The sequence below is a fragment of the Eptesicus fuscus genome, chromosome 10, assembly GCF_027574615.1.
Source record: "Eptesicus fuscus isolate TK198812 chromosome 10, DD_ASM_mEF_20220401, whole genome shotgun sequence".
NCBI classification, from domain to species: Eukaryota; Metazoa; Chordata; class Mammalia; order Chiroptera; family Vespertilionidae; genus Eptesicus; species Eptesicus fuscus.
The window spans coordinates 61,695,274-61,720,857 of NC_072482.1; the positions used below are offsets into that span (position 1 = coordinate 61,695,274).

A 25,584-nucleotide genomic window follows, 5' to 3' on the forward strand; every position below is an offset into this window, starting at 1 on the left:
TAGAAGGAATCTGGATCCCTGAATGATCTCATGGAACCAAGCGGCCTACTCACCCTTTACCACCTGCCTACCTCTGGACTATTATGTGAGAGAGAAATAAACTGTAATCTTTTTTGAGTTACTACATTTGGGGATCTCTTTATTATGGTAGCTTAGCCTGTGCCCTAGTATTAGAGGTGACCTCTCAGAAGAGGTGACATTTAAGCTAAGACCTCAGTGACAAGAATGAACAAACCAGCCCAGCCAATGCTGCTCAGTGGCTGAGCATCAACCCATGAACAAGGAGGTCACAGTTCGATTCCCGTTTGGGGCACATGCCCGGGTTCTGGGCTCAATCCCCAGTGGGGGAGTAAAGGAGACGACCCATGGATGATTCTCTCTCATCACTGATGTTTCTCTCTCTCTCTCCTCCCTTACTCTATCTGAAATCAATAAAAAAATATTTTTTAAAAAAAGAAATTCTGATGTTAAGTGTGACAGGAAACCACTGGAGAATTTAAAAATATTAAAATTTAAATATTAAAATATTAAAAAGTGTTAAGTTGGATTTATGTTTAAAAAATCACTCTGGCTGGTCTATGGTAAATCATCTGAGGGGGCCACTAAGGAAAAATAATATATTTTACAAAGGACCAGTCCAGTTGGTAGACACTTTTAAAATTATCCTGTATCAAATTTAACAAGGACTTAACCTTGCCAAGATTTTTGGCACTTTTCTATTAACTTAAATTGCATTAGGAAAAAGCATAATAGTAATTGAAAAGCAACTAATTATAAGCAATTATAAGCCAAATTATGTTTATACTACAATTAGTGTTTGAAGTGGTTTAGTAGACTGATTCTTCATTTCAATAAGCAACATCAAAATAACTGAATAGCTTGTAAAACACAAATACGTCTTTTATCTTTATTCCAGGTATAACCACCACATTCTCTTTGAATTATTATTACAATAAGTAACACTTATTATCTTTTGTCCCAATCCCCAGTTTGAGTTGGGTGCTTTTATTTAAAAACATGGCAAGATTAGCATGTATACCTACCACACAACACAGTGTCTTTCAACAGGTTTTATGGAGAAATGTGAATAAATAAATGTTTTTGTAAGACAAGTTCTACTGCTGAAACCGGTTTGGCTCAGTGGATAGAGCGTGGGCCTGCGGACTCAAGGGTCCCAGGTTCGATTCTGGTCAAGGGCATGTACCTTGGTTTCGGGCACATCCCCAGTAGGGGGTGTGCAAGAGGCAGCTGATAGATGTTTCTCTCTCATCTGTTTCTAACTCTCTCTCCCTCTCTTTCCTCTCTGTAAAAAATCAATAAAATATATTTAAAAAAAAAAAAAAGACAAGTTCTACCCTGCAGGGAATCTAGAGTGCAAACTTAAAATCATGTCTTTTTTATTAGGTTTTTTTCACACTTACAAAATGATCATATTTCACTTTTAGTTAAGGAAAGTCTTTCTTTAAGGATGATAGACAAAAGTCTTCTGTCACCTTGGTAATTTTTATGTCAGGTTGCCTTTTTTTTCTTATTTCTGAGTAAAAATCATAACTTTGTTATCGCAATTTTGCCACCTCAGGTTAAAATGAGTATTACTTGGCAACTGTTAGACACTTTATTTACATTTATTACTGAAATATTAGATACATTGTTCTTTAAATAACCTCTAGTGATAGCTTTGGATCCTTTTTTCACTAATCTCCATGTACATTCTGATACACTGAGATGGTAGCACTGTAAATTTGGGAGGCAGTTGGAGACCCCTTTCAATCAGTTAATCAACTCCAGACAATTTATAGAAAAACATCATCAATTTCAAATTATACTAAACAAATCCGTTTCTAGAAATAGTTTTGCAGAATCAATTCCCACCAGTTGACCTAATGGAGCATGGAGTTGCCAGCGCTCCACGGCAGCTGCTGCGCTTGGCCAACTCCGAGGCTTGGGCGAGCCACATGGTGGGAGGCAGGTAGAACCCGAGCCCTCCAGGGCTGGGAGCCTCCTCGCTTTTCCTTTTGTAAACAAGAAGACGACGCTTCTGGCTATTGTGTAAACGGGCCGAGAGCCGCGTTCGTTCGTGGAGCAGCGAAGGCGTGAACTAAAGCGCCTTCTAATCTGATCCTTGGCACCCCGTGTGCGTCAAAGGTGGACAAATGCTGGGTGTGAATGCCTTGCTCCGTTCGCCGGGGGTGTGGGGAGGGACACACTTCGGAGAATGGCCAAGCACCTCAGCAATCGCGGCGAAATGCACGGGATCCAAACCCCCACGCCAGCCCAGCAGTGGCCCCCGCCCCCGCCGCGCCGCGCCGCGCCAATCTGCCTCCGGACCCACCCACGTTATCGCCTAACCCGTGGTTGTACGCAGGGCTGCACAGCCTTTCTCCGCTCCGCTCCGCTCTCCCACCCCCTCGGCAGGCGATGCCCGCTGCCCGGCCCCCAGTCGGACAACATCGGGCCATCTCCCGCCCTAGGAGCAGCGCGAGCCCGAACCGCAGCGCGGCGGGCAGCTCCCCGCGCTCCTCGCAGGCCGGCGGCCAGCCAGCCGCAACTTGGCCGCTGGTGACGGACAGGCGGCTGCAGCTATGAGCCGCAGGGGCGGGACGTGCGTCACTTCCGGGCCTGTCGAGGGAGACGGCGTATATAAAGTCGCTGCTCACGCAGCGCTCTCGCTTCCACAGTATGGCCGGCGACATTAGCTAGCGCTCGCTCAGCTCGCTCTCTAACGGGGAAACAGCGGACTACAAGAGACTGAACTGTATCTGCCTCTATTTCCAACAGACTCACGTTCAACTTTTCGCTCACACACACACACACACACAAAAAGAAAAGCCGGGAAAATTTTATTAATTCTTTTTTTAAAAAAAAGTTAATATAAAGTTGTAGCAAAAAAAAGGAACCTGAAACCGCTGGAACAATCCGCAGCAGCGGCGGGAGAAGAGATTTAATTTAGTTGATTTTCTGTGGTTGTTGGTTGTTCGCTAGTCTCACGGTGATGGAAGCTGCACATTTTTTCGAAGGGACCGAGAAGCTACTGGAGGTTTGGTTCTCCAAGCAGCAACCCGACGCAAGCCAAGGATCTGGGGATCTTCGCACCATCCCAAGGTGGGTGCTTGCTCGCGGCGCTCGCCCACAGTCGGTTCTGGCGCTGTCGCCGCCTGGGAGACACTAACCATGGGCGGAGGTGGGGGAGCCGGGCTCTCGCAGCCTTCAGGTGGGAACAGCCCCGCCTTCGGAGGTTATTTCCACGTCGCGAAAGGGGTCCCCGGTGCTGGAGGGAGCGCCCCTTCCACGCGGGGCCCGGGCCGGTTTCTCCCGTCGCCGCTGCCGGGCCGGGCCGGGCCGGGCGCAGCCCGGGGGGGAGGGGAGCAGGCCGGTGCCGCCGCGTGCTCAGGTAACGTCCCTGGTCGGGCCGCGGGCGGCGCCGCTCGGAGCGGTTCGGCGGTCCGAGGCCCCGGGCGAGGGTAGCCTGGGGGGCCGCGAGGGCGCCCTCCCGGCAGGTGTGGCTGGGCGGGCTCGGTCAGGCGCTAATTCGGGCGTGCCCGCTCTGGGGGTTGGGGGAGGGAGGGAGCGGGTCTGAACCGGACTTGTTCTCGCCGCGTGCAGCGGGGTCGGAGAGGCCCTCCGCGCCCCCGACTGGGGGCTGGCGAGCAGGCCTCCGGCTCGCGGTCCGCGCTGGCAGCGTGTGGCGCCCGGGCGGCGGGGGGTGGGGGGGGGGTGGCGGTGGTTGTCGCAGTGGCTGGGCCCCACCGCCGCCCTAAACACGCTCTGCACCAAAGCCTTTCGGGGCGTTCCCCGCAGGACGGCCGCGCAGAGCCCGCCGAGGCTTGCTGCCGCGACTCTTGACCTTGGTTTGTGTAACCTGTTACCCAGTCGTTGGGGTCCTGGCGAGGCGTGGGGCAGAGTCAGGTTTGCCGACATGGACGAGCGTAAGAGGCCCGTCTGGCTCGGGACGTAATACCTTGAATGCACGAGCCAGCAAAGGCCTCTGGGGCCCCAGCCTCCCACCCCGGCAGTCACGCGAGAGAGCCGGGCTGGCTGCGCAGGCAGCGAGAGGTCTGCTGGGGCCTCGGGGTGATCGGAGCGCCAAGGCCGGCGCAGGCGGCGCCGCAGGTGCCGGGGCCTGCTCCCGGGGCACGCTGACCGCCAGCCGCCCCCTGTGCCTCGGAGGCTCCTGCGCGCACGAGTGCGGCGGTGCCGCGCAGGAACCGGCGCGGCCGCTTCATTGAGAGTGGACGACCAATGAGCGGCGGGGCCCCGCCGGGAGCCCGGCCGGGGTGTGGGCCAATGGGCGTTTCAGGAATGTTGGCTGCGCTCCCCGCTGTCGCTGACAAAAAGCAACTGGAGCGGGGGATCCAGCAGGACACGTGCTGCCGGGACTTGAAGGCGTTGTGTCTTGAAGGATTCTCTGGTAGAAGAGCGTCGTGATAGCTCACGTTACAAGGCCTCGTTTCCCAAGCTTTGTGCGACCCTGAAAGTGTTGACCGTGTGCCAGGCTCCGTTCTAAGCACTGTGTATGTGTGTTATAGGAAGCAGTGACTTTTCTTACAAACACATGTGGACGCTTAGATTTCCTCCCTTTCACCGTTGGGAAAAACTCCCTGGTGTTGGTGATATGCTTTGGAAAAATGATTTAGAAAACCTTATTTTTTAAAAAATGAGGAGCCTTGTTTTGCCCTGACTCACTAAATGTTTTTTTTAAAGTTTTATTTGTAAGGACACGTTCTTAATAAAGGGACGAGGGTTTTACCCTTTCTCCCAAGTTCTTGGGTAGAAATGCCAGAATGTAAGCTTGGGCTTTTTTTTTTTTTTTTTGGTGGTTAAAAGAGTTCCCTGAGTCCAGGAGGGAGAGAAAGGCTTATAAAAGGAAGGGCAGCTTGCTTTCTTTAAATACTTGAGAACCACTTTTCCTTTGTGCCTGTAATCAGTAGCATTTATCTTACTACTTGAATATGGGTCATGAAATTGCAAAAGTTTAATCTTCAAGGACAGAATATTCTGTTTTGTACAGTTCATAATTTAGTGCACGTTTTGTACATATTTAACATTCGTTAAATCACTGTTTTGAGAGTTTTCTCTAAGGTGTTTCCGCTGTTGTAGATGGAGTAACTAAGAACGAAAAAAATCTATCGATTTAACTGAGAAGTCCATTGGTAGCCTTTTTGGGAAAGTTTTTCCGTGAACTGTCAGTCAAGCAAGAATGCACCGGGTAGGTTATGTTACTAGGAGATTTTAAAAGTACCTGAAAAAATATTAGATGCTAGTAGATAAATCACTTAGAGTGATAACCTGGCAAGAGGGTGGAAGGATAATCTTCATCTAGAAGAAGAATATGCATAATGAAATGATGCATGGCCTCTGGAATGTCTAGATTTTAATCAAACAACATTTAATGACTAGCTGTGTGGTATATTTTCACCTCTAAAATGGAGATAATAATGGTACCTACTTCATGGGGTAGTTGTGAGGATTAAGTGGGTTAGTGTATATATAGTGCTTAAAAACAGTGACACACACTAAGTAACCACTGTACAAATGTTATAAGTGGTTTTTTATTTTTTTTTATTTTTTAAAATATATTTTATTGATTTTTTGCAGAGAGGAAGGGAGAGGGATAAAGAGTTAGAAACATCGATGAGAGAGAAACATCGATCAGCTGCCTCCTGCACACTCCCCACTGGGTATGTGCCCGCAACCAAGGTACATGCCCTTGACCGGAATCGAACCTGGGACCCTTGAGTCCGCAGGCCAACGCTTTATCCACTGAGCCAAACCAGTTAGGGCGTTGTTATAAGTGTTTTATATTTATCTTTAGAACAAAATCAATCTCTCCCACCCACCCCCCTCAACCAAGGGTGAAGAATTAAGTATATCAGATTGTAATTTAAAAGGCTACACAATAATTTGATGTAGTTTTTATTCAAATAGAGGAGATAGTGTCACTGGGAAACTTTAGATTTATTATTCTGTAGAAGGATTAATATGAAGCAATCTTTAGTAGTTTTGTTTTTATTGAATGATATAAAAATTTGGAAGCCAGAAATCCTTGCTTGTCCTTGCCTCATGTCTCTACGCTCAGTAATTCCATTAAAATGTAAACAGATGGAAGGTTATAATTAAAAGATTTTAATAGATTAGATTAAAATTAAAAAGTAAATCTACTTTTTACACTGTATATCAAATGTAAAACCTAAGGACATGAGAATGAGCAGGCACAAATGTTCTAACAGGATTACTACACATGCTATGACATTAAACATGTTATGGGAAAATTTCTAGAAAAAAATTACTTTCCAAACATTGGTATAAGAAGAAATAGAAATATAAGTAGTCCTATAACCATTACATACATTGAATTAGTCATTAACCAATTATCCCATAAAGAAAATTCTGGGCCCAGATGGTTTCACTGGAGTGTTCTCTCTAACATTCAAGGAAGACATAATTCCAGCCTTTCACACATTCTTGTGAATAGAGAGGAGATACATTTCCCAGCTCATTTTGGGATTAGAATAATTTTGATATCCAAACGCTGACGGGGCTGTGAAGGAACCAGAACTAATGCACTGCTGGTGAGAGTGGAATGAGAACAAACTGCTTTGGGAAATGGTTTGGTAGTTTCTTAAAGATTTAGTTTCTAGAAAATGCATACTAATCACACCAGTGGTTGCCTAAGGGTTGGGAGTAAAGAGAAGGGTGTGGATTATAAACAGGCCTGAGGGACCTTTGGGGAGTGGTAGAAGTGGTCACTATCTTGTGATTGATAGTTTGACAAGTAGGTGTGTATGTCAGAAATCTTGTAGATAAAGATGAATAGAATTTGCCCTAACCGGTTTGGCTCAGTGGGTAGAGCGTCTGCCTTCGGACTGAAGGGTCCCAGGTTCGATTCCAGTCAAGGGCATGTACCTTGGTTTCGGACACATCCCCAGTGGGGAGTGTGCAGGAGGCAGCTGAATCGATGTTTCTAACTCTCTATCCCTCTCCTTTCCTCTCTGTAAAAAATCAATAAAATACATTTTTTTAAAAAAGATGAATATAGAGATCAACCAAAGGACCTGTGTGCATGCATATGAGCCTATCCAATGGTTAAGCTCAACAGGGGGTTGGGGCATCCGTGGGGAGGGGTGTGGGATGGTAATGGGGGGATGAAGACAAATATGTGACACCTTAATCAATAAAGAAATTTTTAAAAAAAGATGAATATAATTTGAAGGTCTACAACACAGGTTAAAATAAATATATGCATGCCTCCAAAAACCAATCTGATTATTTTTGCATAGTAACTTTATCTTTTCAGTGATTCTCACCATGCATATCATTGAATTGCCTCGAAAATAGGAATATTAATTTAGTTATTAGCATATATGTTGTATTTACTGCTACAAACCAAAGAATAATTTTGGTTGCTGTTGAGCTCTCTCTGCCCTCCCCCCAATTATGTAAACTTAGCAATTTGCATCTGTATGAAATTAACTTAGAGCATTATATAGCCCCAAACTCTTTGTACAATAACAAAGATGAATATGAATTTGGAAAATTGCTGAAATGATTTTAGAGAAAAGCTGTTTTTGTGATGTATAAGGACTAAAATATTTAATTGGAAGTGGTGTGGAGTTTGAAGAATTATGACATGAAAATAATTCCAAAGATTTTGAACCAAGAGAGAAAGCCATAAGGTAATTTTGAAGGCAATATTCCAGCAGAGTTTGAGGAAGTGGTAATCGGCCAAAGAAAGAAGTATAATATGAAAAATCTGGCTCTTAGTAAAACAGCTTGTCTTTTGAAAACAGATTTTTTTAAAACTTTTTGTTGAAACAAAAAAGTTATGAAAATCATAATGCAAACCTAGTTTTCACAAACTGATCACACTGGTGTCACTAAAGTTTAAGGAATATAACTAGCCAGAACTCCTCGTTGCACCTCGTAACAGTTATTTTCCTGTCCCCTCTAACCCTGGGGTAATCAGTATCCTAACTTCTAACATACCATAGATATGGAATCATTTAGTTTGCATCATGTAAGGCCTCCCACAGTCAACATTATGTTTGAGGTTTTGTAGTTCATTCTCATTGTTGTGCTTATAGTTGTTTTGTGTTGATATACCACAATTTATCCATTCTACTGCTATGGGCATTTGGATAGTTTCTAGCTTGCTAATACAAATAGATTACATGTGTCTTTTAGTGAACACTATGTATTTCTGTTAGGTCGGAGAGTGCATATATCTAGCTTGAGGGTTCCAGTAGCTCCATATCTTCATCTAACACTTGTCTTTTTATTTTTTTATTTATTTGAACATATCAAGATTTTGTCATATAATAAAACAAAATATGAAACTTAGAACTGGATCACTTGACCCTTTCTCTTATCTCCTCTCAGTTCAAAATACTTGCATCTCTTAATGGCCAGCATTCTCTTAGATCTGCAGTTAGGCTCAACGCATTCAAGCTTCAGCACAATCTTCTTTGTAGTTTTAGCCTTTTTTACATAAAGAGGCTTAGTCTGCCCACCATAACCACTCTGCTTCCTGTCATAATGCCGCCTTCCCTGCGCATAGAGAGAATCCTTGCCCTTCTTGTACTGTGTTACTTTGTGGAGTTGATGCTTGCCACACTTCTTACAGAAAATTCAGCGGGTTTTAGGAATGTTCACCAGTTTGCGAGAGCACTATCAGCAGGGAAAGCTAACACTTGTTTTTTTAATTTTAGCTATTGTGTGTGTGGTAGTAGTATGTTATTTCCCATCAGACTAATGGGGGCTAGCTTCCTTTTTTATATCTTTATTTGTCATATGGATATTTTGTGTGAAATGTTCAAGCCTATTTTTTTCTGGGGTGACTTTATTTATAGTTCTTAATATGTTATGGATGAATTCTCTGTCCAATATGTGTATTATAAATATACCCTCTATGGGTTTCCTTATTAATGATACCTTTGAAAATAGAAACACATAAGTTTAATATAGTTCAATTTATTAATATTTTCCCTTTAATGGTTAGCAGTTTTTATGTACTATGTCACGACATAAGAAACATCCAAACCTGTAGAGAATCTTTGAGTTTATTTGAACCAAGCTGAGAAAATTTGCTGGGAAGCAACGGACTGAGAAAGTGCTTTGGAAAATGTCAGTTTTACCACTTATTTTATACATCAGAATACAAGGTAATGCTGGTGGTCTTGATCCAGCATCTAGAAGGGTTCGGCAATCTGGTGAAGGGCTGTGCGTAAATTAAATAAGAGTCCAGAGACGAAACATAATTTTGAAAGGCATTATAGGGAGTCAGAGAAAACTTAGTTAAAGAACTAAGTTCTCCTTGTCTCAGGACCCCTTGCTTTTTATTAACATAATTTGTCCTAAAGCAAGGTGGATATACACATCAAAGGGTAGGGTTTTGTATACACAGTCCATTGTCAGAATGGGGAATTGCCTGTGGCTGTTCAGGTGTTGGACCAGTAGGAGGCAATAACATGTAGATTAAGATGCCCTAAGCTGTCTGGCAGCAAGCAATCATCCTTTTCAGGTTTGGGGAAATACCGATAGCCATTTCCAACCGGCGATAACATATGTGACTCAGCCCTTGTTGAGTCCCCAAGTTCCATCAACCTTTTGATGAAACTTGCAATTATGACATGCTGGAGTTGGCTTCCAGCAACAAGGGAAAAAAAACTTAGAGGGGTTACATGAAATTTCTTGGTGATTAGGAAGGTTGGAGAATGCAAAGCTTGGAAATCTCTAGAATTGGATAAAAAGTAGACGGAATAGACACTTTTACATTGGTGGGTATGGGATACCTAACTGAACAATTAACATGAAAACAGTGAGGGTTCTTTGGTTTGCTCTGGTACAGTGATTGTGCCCTTAGGGGTCTGGAAAAGAAGATGACTGACAAAGATGTGTTGTCAGGTAGATGCAAAAGAGACAATAGGCTCAGTTAAGATAAAGGTTGACCTTTGTCAAGGAATATTCCTGCTTGGTACAGGACTACCTGCCGAGACTCACTTTTATTTTTTATCTCTATCCATTTATTTTTTTTACTTGACACTATTACAGATGTCCCCATCCCACCCTTCTCTCTGGCCATCACCACACTGTTGTCTGTGGATTATGCATTATATGTTCTTTTGCTAATCTCTTCATCATATTCCAGTTTCCCCTCCCCTCAGACAGCTGTCAGTCTGTGGTTTGTATCCATGCCTCTGTTTCTACTTTGTTCCTGTTTATTTTGATCATTAGATTCGCTTTTAGTTAGGAAGTTTTCATTTCAGACCATCTTAGGTGGTTACTTTCCGTCTTTGAGTTTGTAAGGCGGCCATGCAGGCCTCCCCTGAGCTTGTCCACAACTATTTGAGATATCTTTGCTCATCCCTCCACATTGTTTTACCTTTCATATTTATATCTGCAGTCCATCTGGAGTTGATTTTTTTCATGTGGCATGAGGGAATAGAACACACTTAAAATAAAATAGGCTTATCTTTCCAAGCAATTTTGTAATACTGGTAATCTTTTACTAATTTCTAAAGGGAGATCAAAGGGACACATATAATTGAGGGGGGGGTCATTTTTAATAGAAATTTTTGTCTGGTATGGGCTGGGTTAAAGAATACTGGTTAATCATCTGTTAGTGGAAAGCAATAGTCCCGGCATATCCAAGTAAATAAGGAAAGGATGTTGTGTTCTAAAACTGACTTATTTCACACGTTATTTAAAGTTGAAATGTAAAAAGAAGTAGTATCTTAACCTGCAGTTTTGTCTACTAATTTTTCAGATTTCAAAAGTATGTATAAAAGTGTGTTCCTGCACTAAGTTGGACCAAACAAAAGTCTTATTTTAATGGCAGCTTTGGGATGGATGGAAGTAATGGGGAGGAAGTCTGTTAGAAAATAAGAAATTTGGTTGGCCCTGAATCAAGGCCAGCAGTTTGCTGAAGCTGCTGGTTTCAAGCAGGAGCCTAAAGAAATGTCTTTCTCTGGTCTGTTGGCCATTTCAGAACTTAGGAAATGTAATGGTCAATTCATTAGAAAGAAACATCTGAGTAATAAAAAAGTAAAAAAATAAAATAAGAAATTTGGGCGGGGGGGGGGGAGTTTAATTTGATCTTTAAGGACAATAAAGTAGGCTTTTGCTTTTGAATTCACAAATTTGACCTATTCTTAGTAAGAGGTGGGTGGGTTCAGGTGGGAAATTCTAGTGGAAGTAAAGAGAACAAATAAAAATTTCATTAATTGTGAGAAGCTTCCAGGTATTTTTGTTTTTATAAGCTAAAATATAACTTGCAGTAAAGTATTAGGGGCAGTTGCAAAGATAGTAAATCACACCTCAGCATTAACTTTCCCAGGACTCATTCCCATGACTCATGCCTTACTTGACTACAGTATTGCAGAATTGATAATTTACATTGAATGAATTTACAACCCATTGCTAAAAAAAACTTTTAGTTTAAATGCTTTGGAGTAGAAAAGTTTCCTGTTGAATTAAACTCATTACATTTCTAACAGTTTCAGAAAAGTTTGAACTGCTGTCTCTAAGCCACCTTTCTTTAAGAAGTGCACATTGAAAGTACCATAAACAACAATTATACTGATAGTAATTTAAATTTGGGGTAGAGATTTGAGATGGAGAATACTGTGATTATTGGGTTGGTTTGTTTTTAAAAAAAGGAGAGTACTTATTTCTCTAGATATCTTGAATTAACTGCCCTAAGAAGGCATGTTCAGAATTTGTTTTGGTCAAGCCTAGGCTTTGTTGAAGAATAAGCTTATGTTTTAGGGTATGACCCAAAGACTGCTATCTTGGTAAGGTGTAGAGGCCTGAATGTAAGAAAAGTCGTGTTATTAGGTAGTCACAGTTGAGGGCAGCTTCAAATAGGCTTTTTGAGTAAATTGCTTTAAGAAAGTAATCCATTAGTGGAATCTGATCACATGGAGGCCTTTTAAATGCAAATTTTCAGGGGCCATCTGTAGTGTCTGACCTATTGGATCTCAGAGTAGGGTCAAACTCAATTCTAATTCCTTAGGTGATAAGGGTGAGAACCCTCCAGCAGCATTGTTCCCTCAGTCATTTACATTTTTAATTGTAGTTTAAAAAATCAAACATGAAATTTATCATTTTAACCACTTTTGAGTGTACAGTTCAAGATTGTTAAGTATATTCTTATTGTTGTGCAACAGGTCTCTAGAACCTTTTTCATCTTGTGAAACTATACCTATAAAATACTATTTCCCCTCCTTTCTCCCCAAGTCCTTGACAACTGCCTTTCTACTTTCTCTATGATTTTAACTACTTTAGATACTTCATATGAATGTTTGGGTACCTCGTTAGTGGAATCACATAGTATTTGTTCTTTTGTGACTGGATTATTTCATTTAGCATAATGTCATTCATGTAGCAGGTGATAAAATATTTCCTTTAAGGGTGAATTATCCATTATATGTATATACCACATTTTCTTTTTTTTAATATATATATTTTACTGATTTTTTACAGAGAGGAAGGGAGAGGGATAGAGAGTTAGAAACATCAATGAGAGAGAAACATCTATTCAGCTGCCTCTTGCACACTCCCCACTGGGGATGTGCCTGCAACCAAGGTACATGCCCTTGACCGGAATCGAACCTGGGACCCTTCAGTCCGCAGACCGACGCTCTATCCACTGAGCCAAACCAGTTAGGGCTATACCACATTTTCATTATCCATTAATCTCTTGATGGACATTAGGGTTGCTTCCTACCTTTTGACATTTGTGAGTTATAATGAACATGGATGTGCAAATACCTCTTCCATATCTTGTTTTGAATCCTTTTGGATATATACCCCGAAGTGGGATTGCTAGATCATTCGTAGTTTTCACCGAAGGTACACTATTGTTACAGTTTCTCCACATCCTTGCTCCTTGCCAACGCATGTTATCTCCCCCCCCCTCCCTTTTTTTTGATTAGCATTTCTTTTATGATTTGTGTAGAGCATCTTTTCATATGCTTGTTGGCCATTTTTTTTAGCTGGGTTGCTTTTGTTGTTAGAGTTTCTTGTAGATTCTGGATATTGACTTCTTGTTAGATATATGATTTGCAAATATTTTCTCTAACATTCTGCAGGTTTTCTTTTCACTCATGTCGAGTGCTTTCCTATGATGCACTGAAGTTACTAAGTTTGATGTAGTCCTGTTTGTCTATTTTTGCTTTTGTTGCCTGTGCTTTTTGTGTTTCATCCAAGAAAACATTGCCAAATCCAGTGTCAGACTTTTCCCATAAGTCTTTAACCCATTTTGAGTTAATTTTTGCATATGGTAGGGCTGCAACTTCACTCTTTTGTGTGGAGACCCAATTTTCCCAACATTTAATGAAGAGGCTGTTTTTTCCTAGTTGTGTAGCCTTGGTATTTTTGTTAAAGATCATTTGACCTGAGTTAAAAAAATGTAGTCAGGCCTGGCCAGTATGCCTCGGTTGTTGAGCATCATCCCATGCACCAAAAACGTCACCGGTTCCATTCCCAATCAGGGCACCTGGCCAGATTGTGGGCTTGATTGCCAGTAGGGGGCATGCAAGAGGCAGCCAGTAGATGATTCTCATCCTTATCTCTGTCTCGTAAAATCAATAAGAACTTTTTTTTTTTCTTTTGGTTAACCCTCACCCGAGGATATTTTTCCATTTATTTGTTGTTGTGTGTGTTTGTTTTTTAGGGAGAGTGGAAGAGAGAAGGACAGACAGAGAGAAACATCAGTGTGAGAGAAACACATAGATTGGTTTGCCTCCTTCACGTGCCCCAACCAGGGCCTGGACGTGCCCTAGGCCGGAATCAAACCTGGGACCCTTTATTCCGTAGGGCGATGCTCTGAGCCAAACCAGCTAGGGCTAGACTACCACACTCTTTAAGGAAGGTTTAAATATAAAATACGGCTTGTCATTAATGTTTTGCTTTTCAGGCATGGTGACTGAGATCATTCAGTCCATATACTGCCATTAGTAAAGGAGCACACTACTTTGGGATCATTTATCATGATCTGATAGTATTTTTTAGTACTTTACTTTTAAGTTAGGTTTCTCAACCTCAGCACTTTTGACATTTTGGGCTATATAACTATTGTGTCCTATTTACCTATGGTGTAGCAGCATCCCTGGTCTCTACCAACTACATGTCTCTAATGACGAACTGCCACCAATGTGACAACCAAAAATGTCTCTAAATACTGCCAAATGTTTTCTGGGTGACAGTCATCCTCAGTTGAAAACGCGTGAGGTGAGGTGAGGTGAGGTGGTGGCACTTATGTAAATAAAATGTAATTCAAATTGGAATATGTTTGTTTATCTATGACTTCTCATTGTTTTATAAGACCTTGCAATTGTGTAACATTTTGAATATCTTTTGCAATATTTTCCAATCACTAAATCAACACTATGAAATACATTCCAAAATTGTCTTCTTCTGCTTTGTTGTCAGTTTGATTTATTGAACTCATCTGTATTTAAAATGTAAGTAAAGTAACAATGACTGACAAAAAGACCAATTTTGTAAAATAGTTTAGACTAGTCTAGGTGTTAGTGTGTTTGGGGAGAAAGCATAGACACCTTCCACCATGCTGAGCCTGCTGTTACATTCTAACTTGATACTATCTCACTTTGAAATCACAAACAAGTAATTCAGAAAATGCCTTGGTCAACTATACAAAATACTTGGTCTTTTTCATCATTAAATTTGAACATAAAGCAGGGCACTTAAAATCTTTCCTCTAAAACAGGAGTCAGCAAAAATCTGTAAAGGACCAGATAGAAAATTTAAAATTTTGCAAGGCAGACAGTACAGTCTATGTTGCAACTACTCAGCTCTGACCTTATAGGGGAGAAAGCAACCATAGACACTATAAATGAGTGGGTGTGGCTAGAATCCAATAAAGCCTCATTTTATTTACAAAAGGAGACTTATTTTTCCCACAGAAATATGATTAAATGATATGCTGGAATTCTTAGCTGTTTTGGTGTTGGTTTTTCACCATTCACTTAATGCACATGTATAGCATTGTACTAATATCTTCAGTTTTATTTCTCTGTCACATCTTCCTTGCCCCTCCCCCCGATTTATTATCTAGAATAATAAAAGCATAATATGCTAATTAGACCAGACGCCCTTCCAGATGAAGCCGGGGCTGCGAGGGAAGCCTGGGTCCCCAGTGCCGAAGGGAAGCCAGGGAAAGGAAGGCCTGCTCTTGCACGAATTTCGTGCATCGGGCCTCTGGTATTTATTATATTTCTGAGCCTAGCAGCTCTCTTAGGGTTATGTTTTTATAACCACTTGGTTGATAGACCATCCAACTGAGTTTAAGGTGTTTTCACACAATTGCTTTCTTTCACACTGTGACTTTGGAAAAATAATGACTGCTGGAGGATTTCTGTTTGGTTGCAGAGTTGAAGTAACGGTGAGTGACTTACAGGAGCACTGGTTTCCATTAAGGTGGAATAAGCACCTTGCTAGATGCACCTAAAAACCCTGGACAGAATGCATGGTGAGGGCTCTGAAAAGTAAATGTTAGCAGGTGAATGGAAGAAGGAAACCAGAATTCAAAATGCCACTGAAACATCCATGGTTTCTGTTTCTTTTTTCCTCTGGAATCTCCTACGGTGGTTTCAAAGGCTGCCAGAAGCTTGGAACTGCACACCAGGTGCAAATAAAGAACTCCAAGAAGTCCTCTTTTCCTCGTCTGTAAAGACAGGAAGGAGGGGTCCCTTTGGCTCAAAGAGAATGGGTGGGATCCCCTTTTGGTTTAGTTTTACTTTGTTTTTTTTCTTCTGTTCTTTCCTGACACAGATAATGCAGTCCTGTAGTAATTGTAGCCAGGCAGATGCAGAACTGCAGTCCCAAGATGGAATAGCATCAGGAATATATCCCTGTTGTTGTTTTCCCTCTGTCATCTCCCCATTTGGCCCAAGATAGACATAATCACAGGCAGCCTACTGCAGAGTGGGAAACCTAAAGCCTTGGTTTTCTAGCCAGAGGACCAAAAAGTTCCCCTGCTTCTGCCTTTGAGCCAGAAATTGTCAGAGCTATTATGGAAGGGAGAGAGAGTTGAAGAAGGTGAATCCCATAAAGATTTATATGAACACCCCTGAGCTGCTCATGTATGGCTCTGACCCTAAACAGAAGATCCAAGGCTTTGAGAACTGCTAGCTCATCTCCCAGTACCAGACTGGCCAATAAAGAGCTAATATGCTAGTTAGACCGAAGGCAGAAAGACCTTCCCGATGACCCTCCAGGCGAAGCCCGGGCTGCAAGGGCCAAGCCCCTTGTACGAATTTCGTGCATTGGGCCTCTAGCGGCATGCATAATAATAGCCTTCCCTAACTAAACTGAAATCGTATCATAACCCATAGAAAAAAGTTGGATAAGAACTTGAAGACTGAACCATAACATTTCAATTGCTTGCTAAAACAATTGTTAAATCAACATGCTCCATAGGATTTAAATAAGATTTAAAATTATATAAGTTGGCCTGGCTGGTGTGGCTCACATCATCTCCTTACCCTGAAGGGTTATGGGTTCAATTCCCTGTCAGAGCCATGCCTGGGTTGCAGGTTCAATCCCAGTTGGGGCATGTGTGGGAGGCAGCTGATCGATCTCTGTTTCTGTGTGTGTGTCCCCCTAAACATTTTTTTAAAATTATGTAACATAATTATAATGTTCAGGCTGCAATGATAAATTGCTCAATTATACAGATCAGAATATTCTCGGTATTTTTCAAAGGAAGACAGTCAACATACACCAGCCTTGAGGTGATGCAGATCAAGATTTAAAGGCAGCTATCATAACTATTTTATAAGTAAGAGTGAATACTCTCAAAATGAAAGAGAGTCTTAGCAGAAAAGTAGAAGATAGAACTTAAAAATATTACAAAAATAATTGCTGGAATAAAAATTACTGGATGGACTTAAGTAAAAGAGTGATGAGTTTATCCAGTCAGAAACACAGAATAAAAGCTGAGACTTAAATGTAAGTCATGAAACCATAAAAATCTTAGAAGAAACCATAAGCAGCAAAATCTCAGATACCTTTCGTAGCATTATGTTTACCCATACATCTCCTGAGCAAAGGGAACTAAGGAGAAAATAAACAAATGGGACTATCAAAATAAAACTTCATTCACAGCAAAAAAAAAAAAAATCAACAAAATGAGAAGGAAGCCCACTGTATGGGAGAACATATTTGGCAATGATACATCTGATAAAGGTTTAATATCCAAAATATACAAGGAACTCATGTAACTTCTTATTTATTTATACCTTTTTTTCCTTTATTTTTTGGAACTCATACAACTTAACCAAAGGAAGACAAACAGCCCAATTAAAGAATGGGCAAAGGCCCAGCCAGCGTGGCTCAGTGGTTGAGCGTCAACCTATGAACCAAGGGAGGATCGCTCGTTCTGTTCTAGGTCAGGGCACATGCCCTGGTTGCAGGTTCATTCCCCAGTAGGGGTACTAGTTTACTTAGTTGTATATCTATATGACTTCAGTTTTGCTCTCTATTATTGCCTGTACTACAGACTTTCTACTCTATTGAAATAGGCATTTTCCCATTTCATTAGAGAGCCACATTGTATTCCCAAGATCTTGTGGGAATGCTTGCACTGTTGAATTGCTAGCCAAAGGCTTTTTTCCCCTTCATTTTTTGATAATGTTTCTCAATTTTTAATATGCTTTTCTTCAATCATTTAAACTAGTGAAAGGTAATGGTTTTCGTTGGTTTCATTCATACACACAAACACACACACACACACACTCTAGTGTCCTAGTGCACAGATTCATGCACATTGAAAGGAAATTAATTAGAAGAAATATTTTAATATCGCTATTCATGTCTTGCTAATGAAAAGAAAATAGGATTCTGCTGAGTCGACTACCTACTCTAGGACTTCTTTGAGGATCAAATGAGATGAGGCACTGGAAAACACTTCACAAACATTTGGTTAAACTGTAAAATGTTTGCACCTGGCTATAAAGCAAGTTGTGTTCCTGAGCTGAAGAAAGTCCAAGGAGGCTAGTCGCTAGAGAGAGGAAGCCGGGTGTTGCTACGTGACCTCATTACCCGGCACCCACAGCCACCGTTTCCAGGCTGGGCTGTGGGCCACATTTTGTGTCATGGGGTCTTGGCAGCGTTGGCTGCGATTTGGTGGGGTGTCGCTCTGGGGTGGTGGCAGGGCCTGTGTCCCACTTGGGTGAAGCTGAATGTTGGGTTTGTCAGCACCAGGTCCGTGGTGCCGTTTATTTTTAAACTAGAGGCCCAGTGCACAAAATTTGTGCACAGGTAGGGTCCCTAGGTCTGGCCGGTGATCAGGGCCAATTGGGGCCTTCTGGTTGCTGACTGGGGCCTCCCTTCATTCCGCGCTGCCCCCAGGTGGTCAGCGCACATCATAACGAGTGATGGGTCTCCCAAACTCCCACAGGGACATTTTGCATATTTGGCTTTTATATATACATACATGGCCAGTGCGGTTCATGGCAGCGCCTGCGTTGAGCATCTGCCCCCTGGTGGTCATAGCTACCGGTTGGACAGACGGACACTTAGCCTTTTATATATATATGTTAGAGGCCCGATGCATGGAATTCGTGCAAGAGTAGGCCTTCCTTTCCCTGGCTGCCGGCACCGGCTTCCCTCACAGCCCTGGCTTCATCTGATAGGACGTCAGGTCTAATTAGCATATTATGCTTTTATTATTCTAGATAATTGATTTCAGAGAGGAAGGGAGAGAAACATCAATGATGAGAGAGAATCACTGATCGGCTGCCTCCTGCATGCCCCCTCCTGGGGATCAAGCCCACAACTTGGGCATGTGCCCCCAACAGGAATCAAACCCTGGACCCTTCAGACAACAGGCTGACGCTCTATCCACTGAGCCAAACCGGCCAGCGCCTTGGTTTCCTTTTGAATTTCTCTGTGCATGGCTTATTCATGGTATTTTGTTTATTTGTCTTTTTCTTAGTAAAATGCCAATAATGTCATCTTATTTAATGGGTGTCAATATAGATAGATAACTTTGGAACAAAAGTAAATGTTGGTATTCATAATAGGAGCTACAATAAGAATGTGCCAACAAATATATAATATGCTTTGTTGATCTTTGAAAAACTCTTTTAAATGTGATTTATAATTTTTGAGAGTAGGCAAATAGTATGATGAATTAATCATCTTTTTTGTTAAATAATAGATCCGAGTGGGACATACTTTTGAAGGATGTGCAATGTTCAATCATAAGTGTGACAAAAACTGACAAGCAGGAAGCTTATGTACTCAGGTAAGTCCTGTAAAACAAGTGTTAACCTAACATATTTCTGTCTGAATTATACTATATATAGAATAGCAAATTGTTCCTCTGGACTTTAGTTCTATAATTATTTTAGCCTTATTTTTAAAAATACGTTGTAAAATGATTGCCATCTTTACCTACATGTAGTGAGCAGGAAGTATCAATAAAGTGGGTAGAATGACATTGTACCTTTATCTTACAGATTGGGGTCTTCCTTTTAGTATATGCCTCTCAATATCAGAACCTTAGGCAAAGTGAAGTTAGCTCTGCTGTACAAATAGGATTGCCATATATAACAGAAAAAAGCCATTCAAACTTTTTATAGGTACAAAGAATTTATTCAATAAATATGTTGAATTCTTATACATATTATAATGGGCCTTGGATTGAACAAGGTACCATAGAGATATAATGGTGAGTAAAAACAAACATTCCTTTCTTCGCTGAGCTTATTATCTAGTGTAAAAAGTAATGATATGGCTGTAGAAATACATGTGAGAGTGGATGGTGCAAGATGAGGTAAAGTATGAATTTAATAATGTCTTAGGATAGGTGAGGAGGAAAATTTAGTAAAAAAGAGGGTGTGTATAATGAGATAATATGCTTTATAACGAATTCAAGGACTGTTTCTGTGGGTTCTAGAATTTAAACTGGTTTTTGTATAATAGAAGAGGAAGACTACTGTACATTATTTGCTTCCTTGAGGTTTTAACATTTAAAATTAGCAAAAATTTATATTGTAAATTATAGTCCAACAATAGGTTAATTGTATCAATAGTACATAAATAGCATTATAATATTGTAACTTTTTTCAATTGTAGTGAGAGTAGCATGTTTGTCTCCAAGAGACGTTTCATTTTGAAGACATGTGGTACCACCCTCTTGCTGAAAGCACTGGTTCCCCTGTTGAAACTTGCTAGGGATTACAGTGGGTTTGACTCAATACAAGTAAGTAATCGAAAAACATTATTTAATCCTTTAAGTTATAAATAAATTTGTATACTTATTGCTTTGGTTGTAATGGGTAAGGGTGGGCACACCATGAGAGAAAGAATATTCTTCCTGATGCTGAAGAATAGCAGAATGTGGAGGAAGCAGAAAATGAGTTGGAATAAAATCCATATGGGAGAAAGAAATGAAGAAACCAGACATGTTCAATATTTAATTCCTTGAAGTGTTAATATGAAGGGCAAAGAAACTAAGTGAAAGCAAGAAAAATTAATCCAGTTTTTATAATAAAAAGTTGATTATGTTAAGGCAACAGTATAGAGTTAAATTCTGATAACATTTAAGAATTAAGGTGAGAGCCCGGCTGGTGTGGCTCAATGGATTGAGCATTATCCCATGGACCAAGATGTCCCGGGTTCAGTTTCTGATCAGGGCACAGGCTCAGGTTGTGGGCTCGATCCCCAGTAGGGAGCATTCATAGGACCTAAAAGAGTTTTTGTTAATTATTGATCCTCATAAGAAACTCAAGCAGTATGTTCTTAATTTTTGGATCACTGACTCTTTTCTTTTTTTTTTTATAATATATTTTATTGATTTTTTACAGAGAGGAAGGGAGAGGGATAGAGAGTTAGAAACATCAATGAGAGAGAAACATCGATCAGCTGCCTCCTGCACACTCCCTACTGGATATGTGCCTGCAAACAAGGTACATGCTCTTGACTGGAATTGAACCCGGGACCCTTGAGTCCACAGGATGACGCTCTATCCACTGAGCCAAACCGGTTAGGGCCACTGACTCTTTTCTTAAGGGTATATTTTTCATTGATTCTGGAGAGAGAGAAACATTGATTGGTTGCCTCATGTACATGCCCCAAATGGCGAACAAACCCAAACCCTGGTATGTGTCGATTGGGAGTGGAACCCATGATCCTTGAGGGCAAAGGATGACCAGAGTTACACTGGCCAGTGCTGAATCACTGACTCTTAAAGTTTAGTGTACACATGTTCTCCCACAAAATTTTGGCTTACATGTCTATTTAAATGCTCAGGTCAGAAACCACTGCTCTATTGTATCGTAATTGCTATCATTTTTATGACCCATCATCTGTAGACTGGGCATTTTAGTTTGTAGAAAGTCATTAATGCACTCTGTATTATTAATGCTCTGTTGAGACTTCTCCACAGCTTACAAAGTTGTTCCTAAGAGCATGTGACTCATGGATATTGGTTTATCTGCCTTTTTTAGAGCTTCTTTTATTCTCGTAAGAATTTCATGAAGCCTTCTCACCAAGGGTACCCACACCGGAATTTCCAGGAAGAAATAGAGTTTCTTAATGCAATTTTCCCAAGTAAGTTTAAATAAATAGAATTGAAACCTGCTTTATTAAAGTTTAGAGATATATCTTTTCAGAAATCTTTTATATATATGAAAGCACATTTATGCAAATGTAGCATGTTTATAATTAAGATAAGTGTATCAATATAGCTGATTATAAATTTTAGATTTATGTGTGTGTGTGCATTTCGGGTCATTGTTAAAATGATAGAAAATGAAATGAATTAGTCACATGCTAGAGGGAAAATTAATCTTGATCTAGTCACTTGCTCTGATTTATATCAAATTTAGTGGATATGAAGGCTATGATCCCTTCATCCAGAAAAATGCCCAGTGAGTGACTGCATAATCCTGTGGTAAGACACTGATCCAGCATTCTATACAGGAATTGAGCTGATTTATAAATGACAAACAGTGAGATCATAGTGTGCCTTCACTATACTGGGCAAGATTTTCTTTCATTCATTTACAAAATGTTTTATTTACAGATCTTTATTAAAAAATACATATTAAGGGGTTTTTTTGCTTTAGAGAGAGAGAGAGAGAGAGAGATGTGAAAAAGAAACTGATCAGTTGCCTCTCATGGCCTGAACAGATATCAAACTTGCAACTAGGATTCGAGCCTGTAACCCTTTGGTGTAATGGGCGATGCTCCAATCAACTGAATCACCGGCCAGGGCTATAAACCTTCCTTATTGAGGTTTAAGGTCAAGGAACTAAGGGTTATCCAATCCAACACCCTTATATCCTAGATGAAGCTGATAATTTAGGATCATTTTTAAAATTTGACAAAGTCACTCACCGGCATGATTTTAAAAGAAAATCAGATTTCTATTCTTATCTACTAATATGAAACTAAACTGATCTAAATCAGAGAGTGCTAATTGTAATTTAGTGTAAATATCTACCAATTGTTAATTTACTGTGTTGAGTGAGGCTTTGAAACAATATGGAAAGTATTACATAAAATAACTTGTATTTACTTGGGAGAATAGATAAATAGGTAACCAAATTCTATTTCCTAATGGAGTCTTAGGAGAGAAGGAGCCATAGTTTTCTCAGTACCACTTAGACTGACTCACTGGCTGCTAAAGAGAATTTCTAAATGACAGTCAGTAAAATATGTACATATATATTTTAAAGGGTGATGGGGGAGAGTCTTGCCTACTTGTGAATTCACCCACTTACTTTCCTTCACTGATATTTCTGATAGGAGACAAATAGTATCATCCCAGCTATTGGAAGGGTGAGAAAAAAACCATCCTATCAAATGGAACTGTTGCATTTATTTTACTTTCTCCTCCCTCAACAGATGGAGCAGCGTATTGTATGGGACGTATGAATTCTGACTGTTGGTATGTTGGACACAATCTTACGGATTTTTTTCTTATATATAAGATTACTTTAAACTGCCGGTTGTCATTTTTAGAAATGATTTTTTACTTTTGTATAGGTACTTGTATACTTTGGATTTCCCAGAGAGTAGGGTAATCAGTCAGCCAGATCAAACCCTGGAAATTCTGATGAGTGAGCTTGACCCAGCAGTTATGGACCAGTTCTACATGAAAGATGGTGTTACTGCAAAGGATGTCACTCGTGTAAGGATTTTCAATAATTCTGGATTCTGCTTGGGGACTAAAATATATTGTTTAACTCATTCTTGTTTTATTTTTTTAATTTGTATTTAATTTAGTCTCTCTTTTTTTTCTTTCTTTCCTTTTCAGGAGAGTGGAATTCGTGACCTGATACCAGGTTCTGTCATTGATGCCACAATGTTCAATCCTTGTGGGTATTCGATGAATGGCATGAAATCGGATGTAAGTAATAATATTAGCTTAATACTTATTTAAATATTTAAGTGTGCCCTTTCCATTATTAACTCGGAACTGTTTCTCTAAGGGAACTTATTGGACTATTCACATCACTCCAGAACCAGAATTTTCTTATGTTAGCTTTGAAACGAACTTAAGTCAGACCTCCTATGATGACCTGATCAGGAAAGTTGTGGAAGTCTTCAAGCCAGGAAAATTTGTGACCACCTTGTTTGTAAACCAGGTACTTTGTTTTTTGACAATAAAATCTTCCAGAAAATAAGGGTAGTGAGGATTGTCATAAAATGGTACCTATCAGTCAGATACGAGTTGAGGTTTTTGGGATGAAAAGCTTCCTATGTTTCATTAAATTTCTATTGGTTCTTGTTTTATATCTAGTTAATTGGTGGGCTTCCCCTGTACTGTTTTATTGTCCCTGTTGGCAGGACTGGGATTGGGATGGGGGCTGGTCGACAAAAGTTATCTTATCTCACTTAAGCCCATAAGAAGGCAGCTTAAGATATTTCAAATACCCTAGTTTTATGCAGATAAATGTTTTAAATATTTGTGGCATGACTATGTTGTTTGTGAATCTTTTGCAGTATGGAAGCACTAACAGTTTATTTAATTTTCTTCCCCAGAGTTCTAAATGTCGCACAGTGCTTTCTTCGCCCCAGAAGATTGAAGGTTTTAAACGTCTTGATTGCCAGAGTGCTATGTTCAATGATTACAACTTTGTTTTTACCAGTTTTGCTAAGAAGCAGCAACAGCAGCAGAGTTGATTAACAAAAATGAAGAAAAAACGCAAAAAGGAAACACACTTAAAAGAAGGTGGTGGCTGCTTTTTAGATGTTGATACCGGGGGCCATGCTTTCCATAACCACCACCTTGTAGTTGCAGAAAGCCCTAGATGTAATGATAGTGTAATCATTTTGAATTGTATGCATTATTATATCAAGGAGTTAGATATCTTGCATGAATGCTCTCTTCTGTGTTTAGGCATCCTATGCCACTCTTGCTGTGAAATTGAAGTGCATGTAGAAAAAAACTTTTACTATATGAAACTTTACAACACTTACGACAATTCAATTTGGTTTATGCACAGTGTAATATTTCTCCAGGTATCCTCCAAAATTCCCCACAGACAAGGCTTTCGTCCTCATTAGGTGTTGGCCTCAGCCTAACCATCCGGGACTGTTCTATTAAATTGCTGCCAGGATGTTACATCCAGTTACCTCCAATTTCTAGAACATATTCTCTACTAATGTTATTGAAAACAATTTTTACTTCATTCAGATGTTTTTTGCAATGGCAATTAAAGTTTTTCTTCCACGAGTGGAGTCCTCTTAAGAAAGTGATTGCAGTTAACCATTTTGTGTACTACTGTTTTAACATTATTGCTTCCTGAGTTTGTATTCCTTTCATTGATTTTGTGCCTCACCATGGTGTCTCCCCTCCCAACCCCGCCCCAATAAAGCAATACACTGTTACACTGGGTCTATACCAATCTTATACCCCGGGGGTGTGGGGATGGACCCTAGGATTTAATTTTCTTTTAAGGTCAAGGGAGTTTTTATTGGCATTGGCTCTTTTAGAAGGTGGTGACAAAAGTAAACTTCTAGTGTTGATTAGCAAGGAAGACACTAATTTTAGACTATACTGGCAGAACTATATGGGAACTATGCCATTCTGTGCTCTCCAGTGAAATAAGATAGCTTCTCATGAAGACCCGTGTCTTTACTATCTTGCTAAGTAGTAGTATAAAAAAAATTTATCACTAAATATATATTAGCAAGGAGAAAACAAAGGTTATACTAGATTCAGTAAGTCAAATCAAATCATTCACCTTAATTTTTATTTCAGAGTGGCATGCATGACATTGCCATCTTGTGACCTGAAGTTCTGTGACTGTGATGCACATGATAGTGTTCTGACTTTATGTGTTCCTCTTATTGGTGGTGTTTTCTTCACCATGGTTTCAAAGGATCATGTGAATGAGAACTGTTCAGGTTATTCAGACATACGCAGTGAAGCAGAAGGCTGTCTGTAAAACATACAAAAATCCAAAATGGTCAATGGAAAATGACTAGAAATACAGGCTTTTAGAAGTTGGCATGTTTAGCTGTATTTGCAAATACTGTAAGATTTAAGCAACGTAGAAAACAAAGTTGACTACATTTTGAATTCTTGTCCTCACTTTTTTTTTC

At 40.3% G+C, this 25,584-nt stretch overlaps 1 protein-coding gene, 1 non-coding gene and 1 pseudogene across 2 annotated transcripts; 2 read left to right on the forward strand and 1 right to left on the reverse strand.

Moving 5' to 3' along the window:
- The first annotated feature begins 2,649 nt into the window (after positions 1-2,649).
- Positions 2,650-24,712, forward strand: AMD1 (adenosylmethionine decarboxylase 1). The gene is made up of 9 exons (XM_008158609.3): positions 2,650-3,102; positions 19,184-19,270; positions 20,104-20,230; positions 21,477-21,579; positions 22,879-22,921; positions 23,020-23,164; positions 23,291-23,383; positions 23,466-23,621; positions 24,019-24,712. Exons 1-9 carry the CDS (start codon positions 2,993-2,995, stop codon positions 24,157-24,159), a joined length of 1,005 nt encoding a protein of 334 aa, XP_008156831.1. The 5' UTR covers positions 2,650-2,992; the 3' UTR covers positions 24,160-24,712.
- Positions 8,335-10,310, reverse strand: LOC103283836 (60S ribosomal protein L36a-like; annotated as a pseudogene).
- On the forward strand, positions 10,891-11,027 carry LOC114231162 (small nucleolar RNA SNORA2/SNORA34 family). Its single transcript, XR_003617140.1, has one exon. It is a non-coding gene; the product is annotated as a small nucleolar RNA SNORA2/SNORA34 family (small nucleolar RNA).
- Positions 24,713-25,584: the final 872 nt, after the last annotated feature.